This window comes from Sapajus apella, unplaced genomic scaffold (genome assembly GCF_009761245.1).
Source record: "Sapajus apella isolate SASKATOON/1434 unplaced genomic scaffold, GSC_monkey_1.0 scaffold111, whole genome shotgun sequence".
NCBI classification, from domain to species: Eukaryota; Metazoa; Chordata; class Mammalia; order Primates; family Cebidae; genus Sapajus; species Sapajus apella.
Window position 1 is genome coordinate 3,679,971 of NW_022437051.1, and position 14,582 is coordinate 3,694,552.

Genomic DNA, 14,582 nt, shown 5'->3' on the forward strand with positions numbered 1-14,582 from the left:
ACAGGCATGTGCCACCACGCCTAGCTAATTTTGTATTTTTAATGAGATGGGGTTTTGCCATGTTGGCCAGTCTGGTTTCAAACTCCTGACCTCAGGTGATCCACCCGCCTTAGCTCTAAAAGTGCTGGGATTATAGCACTTCACCCAGCCCCCTTCCAGTAGGTTTTTGAGCAAGACTGAGAAATCCTGTGGTAGGAATCTCAAATTAAAAGTGGATTCTAATGATCACAAAAAACCTCTCATCATTGCCTAAAAAATGAGATGTCATGATTTGTCTTTCATCAGAATACAGTGGTAAGTTCTGATTCTTCTATTATAACCGGATCTGGAATATTGTTCGACTCCATTGAGTGTTCTGGGCTCCAGTGTTCCCATCTATAAAATGCCACCTTGGTCTCTTATATCTCCCCACTGTAAAATATTGCTTAGTCCTATTCATGGCGGTCACCTTAGAGTTAAGGTGGTAAAACCAAGACATTCTTGATGGCCGCTCTCAGAGAGACAAACTAGAGGAAAACAAGCTAAGTGCATTTGGCAGCCGTGGTTGAGTGATTTTTACCAAGTATAGGCGCAGCCTTAGGTATCAGCATTGTACTTGTTTAGCCAGAAACAGTTGCTAAAACAGTCTTTCAAAGCACTGAATCAAATTAAATCCTTACCATTGAAGGCAGAACAGGAGAAAGAGCTAGGCTGCCAAATTTATCTCTGTCTCCTCGAGTCTCGAACTCCTGACCTCAGGTGATACGCCCATCTCGGCCTCCCAGAGTGCTGGGATTACAGGCGTGAGCCACCGCACCCGGTCATCTGTTCTCAAATGTATGTTTTCATCTACAGAGTTGATTCTCTCCCTGAATTTTTTATTGCTTCTGATCTGTGCTTGTGCAAAGTAAGCGACTTTTCAAAACAGCACATAGCAAGCACTTCACGGCAGCACCGATTCCATAGGTATTATGTCATAAAAGGTTCACGTGATCAATGAGATTGGCATATGTTGGATTAAACTGTGGTGATTCTCAGAGCCTTTAATTTACTGTTATACATTGTGAGTATTCATGAAAAGAACATTATTTGCAGCATTTCCCAAATTTCAAAAGAAAATTCTCTTGAAGTATTTTGTAAGACGAGTAAGAAAAAGGGAGTAAACACAATAGATTAGAAAGTGATGAAGACAATAATATGACCTAGGCAATTTGCCATAAAGGAAAAAAAATAAGAATTAATGAACTATCTGCAATATGCGTTTTTTAAAATATGACAGTTTCAGGGACCTGCAATGATTTTAATAAGTTTCAACTGGAAGGATTCCCAAAAGACCTGTTTTACTGTACATTTTTAAATAAACACTTAGATGCCCCCAAATAACTCAAGAACTAAAATGCTGAAAAGTGGGCTTGTTTCTATCTCTTCCTGTGACTTTATCTACACTATCCATCCTCTTAATAAATTTGTATGCATAAAGTGCAGTCAGCTACAGCTGTCTACATTAAAGGTATTCAAAGACATTAAGCTGCTTAAATACAGTAAAAAGCTAAATTATTTTTTATATTCTGTTTTTTAGTAAAAAAAAAATCCCCTTTTTTCTGGAATAATAATCAGTCAGAGAAGGTAAAGAACAACATTCCCTCTCTTTGCCTACCTGTCTTGTTGTCACAGCTGAACCCTAAGTATTATCGGGGGAACTTTTTAGACCTTTCTCCAGGAAAGAGTGCATTTGGGCGTGCTTGCTTTTTGCCACGTTTTATTTTAGTGAACTTGACCCTGTTCTATTTTTTTCCTGTTAGGCTTGCCAGAAAGTTATCTTGGGATTGAGAAGCACTTTAGATGTAGGATGGGTGTTATATGTTCCCCTTGTTGAGTTTAATTCATATTCAGCCACAGGGCCCATTTCAGCAAGCTGTACCTTGGTATGGTCATATGGTTAAACTTAGCTGAGAGGGGCTACCAGTAACGTTTACGGCCACTGCCTTCCTTTCTTCTAAACACAATTACTCCTTAAGGTCCATATAAATCACGAGGTTACCTAAGTCATTACAATCCTTTCTGCTTTCCATGAGCTTGTTCCTAATATAGACGTAGTTAAGGTTTGCCATACACCAATTCATTAGTCTGTAAGGAAGGTCAGTGAAAAGAAAAAAAATCATGTGAACTACTGGCTAGCCAATAAACAATGATTCTCTGAATCTTTTATTTTCACATGTTGTCAGATAGAAAAAAGCTCTGGTTGACATCTGAAGTATTATTGTACATCCATAGATTATTTCTCATTATAGAAATTGTTCACTGCATTACAAATTGATGGGGGCATATAGAGAATATTTGGTAGGATAGTAAGACTAATAGAAGTTCAGTAGCGTGGAGCTGATACATCCGCCTCTGACTTAATAGAATTTCAACTAATGAAAAAATGAAAGAGGACACATACTCTAAGCATGAACATATCAGACTCTAAAGATTATTTATAGCCAACAGTATGCTGCTGTCAATAAACATTGGAGATTAAAGAAAAGGAAACTCTCTAATACATGGTCTGTTTTTTTCATGTACATTTCATTCTAGCATCATAAATACATTAGGTACATCTCTAAAAGATGCATATTTCTTGGTTGTGGTTAGCTTAGTGGTTTGTACTTTAAGGAAACCGGAAGGGTTTATTGAACAAAGTAGCACAATTTTGACTTAGGTCTGTGCCCACTGGCTGTCTTAAAGTTCAGCCCAAAAAGGAAGAAGCATCTCATTCACGTCAGTCGACCCATTTTTCTTGAACATTTTTTGCTTTCTACTTTTCAGGAAAGATGACTGGTCATTTCAATGTAAAGGACTTCCCTACTCCAGCATAAAGAATCTCCCCTACTTGATGCTGAAAATGGTCTATGGTAGTTACTGGGGGAAAAACAGAAAAACTTAAAAAAATAAGAATTTCCCATCTTTAATTCCTACAGCTTTGATTAGCAAAATACCTGGATCCCTACTGAATAATCACTAATTAATCAGGAGGATTTTAAAAATCTCTTTAAATTAGCACATTAGGTCCTATAACATAAAACAGAATTATTGCTTCGTTTCTTGTTTCCAAAGAATTACAAAGAAATTTTGAGGATCAAGATTTTGTGATACAGTAAGCCAGACACACTGCCTTTCCAGAACTGGAAATTGCACCCTCGTGCCTCCACCGTACCAATTAAGGGGGCTTTTTGAGCAAATTCAGCACCGCACGCTAATAGCACTAATCCAGCTGCACTTCATTATCGGTTGGGTACATCGATGGAAACACTTAACGGATTTCATGATTTTTTTTTTAAAAAAAACATACTATGGTATAAATAAATTGCTTTATTTAACTTCATTTCCGAAAATGGCTTTCATTGATTAAACTTTGGGAGCAATATTAGGGCAAGACTGACTGTCATTCCAAATTGTATTTTTCAGAATATCAGGCTATGGTCATATTCTGAGAGTTAGTTATCTTTTAAGTTGTAGAGTCCCCTGGGAGATAACAAGAGTTACATTTCCCGGAATACCTAAACTACAGCCTGTTTTGACCCGGTAGTATACACTGTGGAAAACAAAGCTCTTCTCCATTTGGTTTTAAGTGTATTTGTTTCTTTCCTTCTCTGCATATCCCAACCTCACTTCGAAAGGGACCGCTGAACCCCTACAAGCATTGTGACATGCATGATTTTATTTATTTCTCCCTGGGATTATCAGGCTGATCATCATTGTGTCCATTTTACAGATGAGCCACTGAGACTCACAGAAGTCCGTCAGTGACCTGTCCAGGGTGCAAGTCAGTGGTGGTGTGAGAGCAGACTGACTGAGATCACAGTCGTCCAGTTTTGGCTGACCTCACTGCCAGATGTCAGGCAGGTGTCACCTCCTTTCCTCACTGTCCCCATGACACATTGTGAGGTATCAAAGATGGTGACTCTTCTTAAGGGAGGAGAGGTCTTTTGGATCAGAGGTGCAGGAGTGGCTCCTGAGCTTGGGAACAGAGAACAGAATCCATTTCTTATGGCCTCAACCTTCTCTGTGCATGACTGTGATGAAAAAAAAAAAAGAGTCAGTTCACTTAAAAAATTACCTTGGAGGCCAGGCATGTGGCTCACACTTATAATCCCAGCACTTTGGGAGACCAAGATGGGCGGATTGCTTGAGGCTATGAGTTCGAGACCAGCCTAGCCAACATGGTGAAACTGTGTCTCTACTAAAAATATAAAAATTCACTGGGTATGGTGGTGCATGCCTGTAATCCCAGCTACTTGGGAGACTAGGGCAGGAGAATCACTTGAACAGGAGGCAGAGGTTGCAGTGAGCTGAGATTGTGCCACTGCACTCCAGCCTGGGCAACAAAGTGAGACTCTATCTCAAAAAAAAAAATTTTTTTTTTGAAAGTCTGCAGGGAGAGGAGCAGAGACAGGAGAATATTCCTTTTTCTTTCTTTTTTTTGAGGCAAAGTCTCACTTTGTCACGCAGGCTGGAGTTCAGTAGTGCCATCTCTGTTCAATCTCCCAAGTTCACGTCATCCTCCTGCCTCAGCCCCCCAAGTAGCTGGTACTTCAGGTAAGCTCCACCACGCCTGGCTAATTTTTGTATTTTTGGTAAAGACGGGGTTTCACCCCATTGCTCTGGTTGATCTCAAACTGCTGAACTCAAGCAGTCCGCCCACCTTGGCATCCCAAAGTACTGGGATCACAGGTGTAAGCCACAGCGCCTGGCAGAGAATATTCTTTATAGGTAAAAAAAAAACCTTAAAGGTAAAGACATAATGACCTAAAGCAATAAGAAGGAAGTAAATATGTACAAAATACCTCCTTTATCACTCCTTGATTGCTGGACTTGCTATATAAACTCTTCTTGAGACAGTCCATGAAAGTAAATCTTATTTTTTTTTCCCTGAAGAACAGTGGAAAGTTGGCAAGGAGCAAAAATTTTCTATGAAATAGGGAAGTGAACAAGTTGTAAATGATGTTAATATTTTCCAGATGGCACAGTTCTACTTGGGAATTGGGTTTATTGTAATTAAAGGCATGTGAATTTTCTACCAATACTGAACTTTGCAAGTCTGACAGTAGAAGATTCCATCACTTCTGGAGCAGAGTTATTTTAAGGGAGGCGTTCCTTCCCTTCCGTTTAAAATGCATCCTTGGGTTTTGTAATCTGAGCTAAATCAGAGAAATATTTTCCCATGTGAAGGGTGGTTTTTTTAAAAAAAATCTTCCTGGACAATAAATCTTAATTATGAAATGAAACTCCTCAGAAACAAGAAATTTAGACTCCAAATATTTTTCCATTAACATTATATATTTTGATCATTCTTTGACACCATATGTCTTGAATTCTTTGATACATTTATTTCTGAGTTAAGCTGTTAGCACTTTTCTGAAACTAGACATGTGCTGGGCAATCTTGGAGCTTCTGGTTTTGCTTCAATCGGGAGAGTGTGGCTCAATGCATTCTCCTGCTTTCTGATTCATTGTGGGCAATACCTGTAGGCTCAGAGCCCCCAAACCAACAGCCACTGTGGCGAGAGGACATTGAATCGGCCTCTGCCATCACTTGCTTCACACTTGTGCCCCTGGCTTTACCCTGGACCCGACTGCCCTTTGCTCCATCAGGTGAAGGAGCAGCTGATTCCTCCTGCCTTCAGTACCCATCGCAGCTTTCAGTCTCCACATGTCCTAGCAAAGCCTGGTCTTAGTGGTAGGCAGAATACCAAGAGGGTCCCCAAGGTCTGCAGCTCCTCATATCCAAACACCTTCTCCCAGTTATTCAATCAAATACGAATCTAGGAGCTGCTGCCAAGGGGTTTTGCAGATTTAATTAAGGTACCAAATTATCGGTTGACCTCAAGAAAGGGAGATTATCCTGGGTGAGATGACTTCATCCGGTGAAGGGACTGAGCTTTTCCAGAAGCCTGTGGAAGCCTAAGACAAATGTGATGCTAGGGAAGATTATCATCTGCTGGCTCTGAAGATGGAGAGGATCTCGGAGCACCCCCAGCTGGCAGCCAGCAAGAGGGTGGAGGCTGCAGCCCTGCAGCTGCAAGAACCTGAACTCTGCCACAGTGGTGTGAGCTTCCAGGAGGAGCCCCAGCTCCAGCCAGATAAGAAGGCAACCCAGGGAGCACCTCGGTTTCTACCCTGTGATGCCCTGAGCAGAGAATCCAGCAAGGTCATTCCAGACTTCTGACCTGTAGATCTGTGAGCTAAACACTGTGTTTTTGTTCAGGTCACTAAGTCGGTGATAATTTGTTACTTTGCAATAGGAAACCAATAGTCCACGATCTGCTAGACATTTATTGCCTTAGTTTTTCTCCTTCTAAGTTGGCCTTGACTAACCGTCACCCATTACGGCTCTCATATTCCCATGCACAATCAATTATTATTCCTTTGCATTACTACAATGAAAACCACTTATAATCTCTTTCAATTTTTCTTATAAAGTTTTTTCTTTGATATTTTATTTTTTTCTTCACTTTTGTAACACCTTGTTTTCTGGGACTATAAACTCTTATACCTGACATGTGATTACCTAACTAATCAATTAATCATCAGTTCTCTTAGAGATAATAAAATTATTGATAGTCGTTGTTATGACCCCTGAGACATTACAAAAGCCTAAAGGTTACATTTTTAATGTGTGAGATTAGCTTTGTGAACTTTACTGTCCTTTGATTGTTCGAGAACTGGTCGTCTGAGTATATATATATGGAAACCTTTTCTACACTGAATCAAAGGAAGATGTTAGGTGGACTATATGGGATTGGAATTTCTTGGAGGAGAATATCCTGGAAGCCTTTGGACAAGCTCCCACTCTGTGGGATTTTGAGGAAGACAACAATATAAGAAAAAGCAAATGTTTCTGCAAACGTATATATATTTTTTTCCTGCAAAAGAGGTGAGGACTTGGTGTTCCTTTTAGTCAGTGAAGCTGGTTGCGGGAGAGAGGGTTTAGCTTAAGTAGATCCAGCCGCCGCTGATGGATGTCGAGTTGCCGCCCTGGTCTCCTTCGCACCACGTTCTTCCCGGCTCTGCGGCTTGGGTCCAAGCAGCCCAGGAGATCATCCCTGAAATTTGGAATTTGTGCTTATTTTGGAGCTACGCAGACAGCAAAAACCTTGGATCTTCTCATCTACTCATAGATGGAATCCGAGTTTGGGTGATAAGATTGGTGAAGAAATTCCGTGGTGGGGAAATGGAAAGGCTAGTAGATAATTACTCTACTACTCAAATGAATGGGATTACTAATAAGTCGTAAGCGGTTACCCCAACAGAAAAAAAATGCCACCTTACACCCTGACAATGTTGACAGCGTATTATGTGGTGCAAATATGCATAAACACATCACAAAGTATAGAATAGTAAAGCTATGGTTTACAAGTTAGATTTGTGGGGTATGTTGAACGGACTACAAGAAGTAAGAAAAATGGAGTTATAGGAAGTGTCATAACAAGTAAAAATGAGCCCAGGATCAAAGACACATGTCCCACAATCCTGCTTATAATACAGAGAGCAAATTGGAAGATAGATACATAAATGAATGAATGAGTGAATGGAGTGAATAAATAAATAAAATATGTGTGAAAAATACATATGTAGGAAAAATATGTTATTTTTTAAAAAGAAAAAATACTTTATAAAATTAAAAATAAACTTTAAAGGAAACGATGACAATATAATAAAGCAATATTTATTATTATTCTTATGTAATATTCCGTAGCATGCGATTTTATCTTTTGTACAGATTTAGAATTGCTTTCACAGAAATCTGGCATTTACCCTATGCTAGAAGCAGCCAGGTCACGGCCCAGGCTCTCTGGGCCTAGGGATTCTCTGGCAATGCCTTGAGGCTCAGGCCTCATAGCTGCTCTGAAGCTGGGCATTGCCACCAAGCTGGTGGCAGTGCTAGAGGCAATCAGACCTTTCCCGGGGCCACCCGTGATCAGGCCCACAGTGGTGGTGCTAGGAAGGAAACAAAATTGGAACTACCATGCAGCCCTCTCCAGGAGCCAACCTTTCCTCTCAGTCTGTTTCCGGTAGTCATGAAGTCCCGAGCTGTCCCAGGACAGCTCTGGCAGGAAGCCCACTCAGCGGGACTCACCAAACGCCAATACTGCTGTCTGTGTCTGTCTGTCTCTGTCACATACACTCACACATGCACAGATTATACCATAAGCATTTTTCACTGATTATATTTACCTGTTATATAAAAACTTGTTGAGCATTTTTTTTTTTTTTAGAGATAGGGTCTTGCTCTGTTGCCCAGGCTGGAGCGCAGTGGCACTATCCCGGCTCCCTGCAGCCTCAAACTCCTGGGCTTCAGTGATCCCCCCACCTCAGCATTCCAAATAGCTGGGACTACAGCCACAAGCCACCACACCCTGTTAATTTTTTTAAAAATGTTTTATAAAGAAGGGGTTAGGCCCAAGCTGGTCTCGAATTAGGGGACATATGTCTTTGATCCAGAGCTTATTTTGTCTTATTTCTTGTAGTTCTTTCAATAAAACTTTGTCCACATCAAGATGCTCTAAGCACACAGAAAAATCTATGAGGTATTAGTTTATGAGGCAATTATCTAGCAACAGTAAGCAGCGAAAAGAAGTGAGTCACCAATAGTTAATGGCTAATCTAAAATAAGGCCACACCCATCCCCCCAAAATATGAAAGGGAGTAACAAGTGCAGGTATCAGAATCAGGCTTGCCCCAAAGTAGGCAATATTAAAAGCATACAAAGTATCTCATTCCTTCTCTCCCTCTCCTTCCTGGGAGCTGCAGCGCTCCCCCCAGCTCAGGGCTCTTTCTAGGCTATCTCCTGCTACCTGCCTTTCTGGGATCATTATAAAGACTAAATTAGATAATACATGTGAGGGTACACTGACATGGCAGTTCCTGCATGATATCAAGCATTCTTGCCAGCCTTTCAGGAAACAGGAGATCAAATCCAACTCATTTTAACTTTCTGCTCCTAATAATAAATATCGCACAGAGCATCTCATTGATCCAGTGGTTAAAATAAAAAAGCACCAACCTTTCATTCACTTCCAACATAGTGTTTGTCTTGACTAAAAACAGGAAAATAAGGCAAACAGGTATTGATTTGTTTATTTATACATAGGTAGTGCTTTTCAAAATCACTTTTACCCGATTGTAAAGGACTACTTGTCCATTGTAAAAATTTTGAAAAATACAGAAATGGATAAGGAACATAATCTCACTACCCAGAGATTACCACCTAACGGCTTGGCTGGTTAGTTCCTTCTAGCATTTTTTTCTGTATATGAATAAGAATTGAGAATATACTATATGTAGGGTTTTATGTTCTGTTTTTTCACTGATAATATCATAAGCATTTTTCTTGTTATTTAAGAAACTTTTGTTGAGCATGCTTTTGTTTTGTTTTGTTTTTTAATTTTAGAGACAGGATCTTGCTCTGTTGCCCAGGCTGGAGTTCAGTGACACAATCACAGCTCACTGCAGCCTCATTTTCCTGGGCCCAGTGATGCTCTCACCTCAGCCTTCCAAGTAGGTGGGACTACAGGCACGAGCCACCATACCCTGCTAATTAAACAAACAAACAAACAAACAAACAAAATTTGTAGAGAAGGGGTTGGGGGTTCTTGCTTTGCTGTCCAGGCTGGTCTCAAACTCGGGCTCAAGTGATCCTTTCTCCTCGGCCTCTCAAAGCACTGGAATTACAGGTGTGAGCCACCGCGCCGGGCCTGAACATGTTTTTTAGTGGCCGAATAATATTCCATGGTATGAATGTACATAAGTATTTGACATTAATCTGGGTTGTTTCCTTAGAACAGATTTCTAAAAATTGCTTTTATTAAATTAGAGGCTATGACAATTTTGAGACTTTCCATACATCATGATGAGAACATTGCAAGCCAGAACCATTAGGGGCTGACTCCCGTGTAAAACCACTCAGAAACACAGATCGGACTAGTTGGCCCCTCCTACCTCCACCACTGTATATTTTTGTTTCCAAATCCTCTTTCTAACATTCTGGGAGAAAAATCTGTTCTCTTCTGGGGGATACGTAAGCGAATTCTTGGACGGCAGCACAGCGATCGTTTACAGGTTGTTCAGTTTGTTAATGCCTCATGCAAAATAAACGGAGGAGCCACAGAAACACATTTTTGCAGGTGAAAGTTGTGTTCACCAACATCATTTCTCACTCCGGTTTATGACGTCAGGTATCATATTTCCCCATTATTAATGTACATATGCCAGTGGGGGGAGATCCTCGTGGAAGGAGATTAAAAAGACACCACCACCTCAAATCCCCCTTCCTAATAATGTGAGAATGTCCAGAAGCCGTGGGGGCTGGTACAGTAGCTCAGTGTCACACAACACTCTGTAGGGGATTAGCTTCCTTTCCACTAGCCGGCTCCACTGTAGAGTCAGGGGTCGTTGGTACTCACCAGAGAAAACCTGACCCGGGCAAAGTCACTTTTCATCTGCTCAGCATCGCATACCTGTAAAGCCTCAGAAACCACTCTTTAGCGACTGAATACATTTCTCATTTTCCCAACACTTTTTCCCTACTTGGCCATTTTCCTAAAGCCATAATTCAAACTTTTCCAAAGAAAAATAATAATCTCTAGGTAATCCTTTTAAGAATTCTTAGAAAGAAATCTTTATTCTTTGAGCACTCTTCTGGGAAACCTAACTTGTGATTACTATCAGGATTCAAAATGTTTCACTACCTGCATCTGCCCAGATGGGGTGAGCCTGGGGAAATAGGTAGCCAATAGGCTTTTAGCTTGAGGAGCCTGGATTGATGCTCATGAAAACAACCACCTGGTAGATTACAACCTAAAATTGAAACTGTGGCAAAACACCTTTTAATTGCAAAAGGGTTCATGCAGAGATCTATCTTTGAGTTACTTGGCAGTAAGTGTTCTTCCACTTTACCACTGTTACTATAGAATGGGGAAGGTTTAAGGTAGAAGATTTAAGAAAACTAATGGGAAGATGGATGCCTAAATGAGGAGGGAGGGGTTGGTTGTCTTCTGAATATTTAAAATATTCCACATCATGTTTATATGCTGGGGGTGGTAAATGGGGAGGGTGAGGTCTGGGGAGGGACCTTCCCCAGATGGGACCCCTGTCTGTGAGAAAAGAAAAAGACGCCCAGCTTCCAGACCCTGCATAGAACTGTGGTGCCCTTTGGACCCATTCACAGTCTCCTTGTGAACGGGAGTGTTCTTTTTCCAGAGCAGGGGCCCAGACAGACAGAGGGGTCAACTTTCTGACCCCTCTTCTAGCGTTTATGAATTAAATTCCTCCGACGCAATTCCCAGCTCTCATCCAGCGGCTGGAACGCTGGGAGCGAAGGAGAGCCAAACAGGTGCCTTCGTTCTCACTTTTGCCGGGCTCTGCTGTCGTGACCGGGCATCTTGACATCCCGAGCGGTGCCGTGTTTGTCACACTGGCAGCAGTAACAGAGCAACGTGCAGCCGGCTGCGGGATCGAAATTTGCAAACTAAGGATCCTGGGCCTCAGGCCAATGCAGGCTGGGTGCGTTGCAGTGGTGACATGTTTAGTCTCTAGGGAGGGATGCTGGCACACCAGCTGCATTCCTGGCAGCACCCTTGCCAGCGCGAAACTTAGCGAGCAGAGCTGCTATCAACTCCAGAGGGAGACGCAAGCTGCTTCCTTAACTTCTTTGGCAGTGCTCCCCTCTGCAACTTGTGCGCTGTACACCCTCCTGAATATTTACAAGAGCTGCTATTTGTGATACTCTTTGGGGCCCTGTTGGATAGTACTTGGAAGAAACGTGCTAAAACGATAGCAGTCTTCCAGTTTACAAATGTAACTATAGTATTCCTGAATAATTCAATTTCCTAAAATTGGCACTTAACTGTGCAATGACTTATTTCTTGCTGGAAAGGGATTCTAATCCTGCCCCCCACCCCCCACCACCCACCACCCCACACATACTTTTAAAAATAGCTTTTACTTTTGCCAAGAGGAACGCCTAGTATTTACTATTGGAGGATATGTGAATTAAAATACCAGCTTCTTTCCCTGTTGCAATCCACCGGTGCTACATTAGCTGAGTTCTCTGCTACCTGAGAGGAAAGTATCCTCAACAGAATTGCCCTTAGTTCTTTAGAATGCCTCATCCACCTCTCTTATTTGTGCCAGGAAGGCAACACGAGCTAGAGTTTGGCCACTTAGTATTCAGACCGTGTCAGGATTCAAGTAAAAAGTCTATATTGCAGAGCTGGGTGCTCCGTGGCCAGGCCAAACACAGTCAACAGTTCAAATCACAGTTAAATTATAAGCAAGCGTGGGGCGAAACATGCAGACCTGCCTTGTCAGTGGAGCAGGAGAGATAAAAGGAATTACCCCATAAATGCCAACTTGTGGGGCTTTAATGAATGCAGAGATGTTCTTTCCAGCTACATCCCATTGATTGTAAAGGCTAGTTAGGATTTTGAACATAATGCTTGCTTCTTCCTCCTCCTCCTCCTTTTCCTCCTTCCCTCTCCTCCTCCTCCTCCTCTTTCGTCTTCTTTTAACATGCAAAGCATTTTCCAAAGTATGGAGAAATGAACAATACCTCTGTGTATTTCCATAGCCTTGCAAAGGGACAGTGGTGTTAGCAGGCCAAGTGTCTACTACTGGAAGCATCAGATGTAGCAGAGGAAATGCAGTTAATACAATAATTCACATATGTTAATGCTTAGTTCCATCAATGTCAGCTTTATTTTCTTCTTGATATACACAGAGCTGGTACACAGTTTTAACTGATGAGGTAATGTCACTTTTAATTTAGAGAGCCTTAAGCTGTCCGCTTTAACTAATCATTGCAGTTGTCTCCTGAGACTTTATGTAAACATAAGTCATGCATCCCGGGCAGTTTGAGAAGAGATTGTTAAAGATGACATTGGGCATCATGAAGATTTCCCCCACTTTGATCTCTTTTAAATTGCCAGATACAGTTTATGTTACTGCCATATTTTAGCCATCCCTGAAATTAATATATCCCAGGACTTTTGAACCGAGTTAAGCACAGAAATGAAATACAGGTTGGAAATGAACGCCTTGAAATGTTTTCATGTCATCTCTGGAAGAAAAATGGAAAATGAATCAGATTCTCTGGCTCCTCGGTGACTTGGTAAATAAAAAGAGAAGAGAGAGAAAGCTACTAAGAAATATATAACACCAAATAAACAAAAGCCTTTTCGTTTTCCTAGGGGACACTAGTGTATTGGTGACGGCTTTGTACGTTTTAAAGATAAATGAGATCCAAGTGCATCTTATCTCCATATTAACTTTCGAGTAATATTTTATTGTCACTTCTCTTACTATTTGTATCCTTAGTGTCATTATTAAGCCTGAATTTTACATCTCATCACTTTGGTGGTATCAAGTGTTTCTTTCTCAAACAGCGAGATTTCTTTAAAGACTGAAACAATATTACTTTAAAGATTCAGACTAGCTGTTATAAACAAAGTTATTTTCCATTTTTAACTAAACTTTTTCTTGGAAGAAGTTACGCTCTAGGATCCAAGTGTCATTTGAGGGAAGATAATCTGCATTTTAACTATTGGATGTGGCTACTGACAGACTTTTTTCCAAGAAGTCTGGAGTTTGGTGGAATGCAGTTAAATAGTAAAGAATCTGTTTATTATTCTGTGGCCATATGTTTAGAGGGTCGCTCACAGAAATCAAAGTATTGTTCATAGAAAGCTCCAGCAAAGGAGACATTTTAAATTCATAAAAGAACTTCACAGTTTGAAAAGAATGCATAGCATTATGTATTGACACCCCACCACCATAGACAAAGGAACACAATTTAATAATAGAGGATTGTGCTCACGAGATTTTTCTTTTTCTTTTTAATTGGTTACTTTAACTGACATTGTCGGCAAGTATAATGGACACCATTCTTCTTAAAAGTTCTGTGTTGCCAGATGTATACAGACATGATGTAGCCCATTTTAATTATTTCTTTTTGCTAGATTTTTTTTTCCCTCCATTTAATGCAGTGATGAATGCAGATAGGACTTTTTTTTTTTTCCTGGCACACTATGATAGATGATGCTGGTGTCTAAATGATTGAAATTAAAAGGGCATTTCTCACCAACCTAATGTTTTCTTCCCTGTTTGTGTGCGCTAGGTATGACTATGTGGAAGTCATCGATGGAGAAAATGAAAATGGACGTTTATGGGGAAAGTTCTGTGGAAAGATAGCCCCTTCTCCTGTGGTGTCTTCAGGGCCATTTCTTTTTATTAAGTTTGTCTCTGACTACGAAACACATGGTGCAGGATTTTCCATACGTTATGAAGTTTTCAAGAGAGGTGAGTGAATAGCTTACGGTAGAACAAGGATGATTAAAAGTTCGTTTAGGCTGAGGGCGGTGGCTCATGCCTGTAATCTCAACACTGTGGGAGGTCAAGGTGGGCAGATCACCTGAGGTCAGGAGTTCGAGACCACCCTGGCCAACACGGTGAAACCCAGTGTCTAGTAAAAGCATAAAAATTAGCTGGGCATGGTGGCGTGTGCCTGTAATCCCAGCTACTCAGGAGGCTGAGGCAGGAGAATTGCCTGAGCCCAGGAGGCGGAGG

At 41.1% G+C, this 14,582-nt stretch overlaps 1 protein-coding gene across 3 annotated transcripts in view; it reads left to right on the plus strand.

Moving 5' to 3' along the window:
• Positions 1-14,582, plus strand: part of NRP1 (neuropilin 1) — a 155,682-nt gene that overhangs the window by 48,346 nt on the left and 92,754 nt on the right. For all 3 annotated transcript variants that reach the window (XM_032259664.1, XM_032259666.1, XM_032259665.1), the window contains exon 3: positions 14,134-14,315. In XM_032259664.1, coding sequence (XP_032115555.1) covers positions 14,134-14,315 — 182 coding nt within the window. The remainder of the gene's footprint in view (positions 1-14,133; positions 14,316-14,582) is intronic.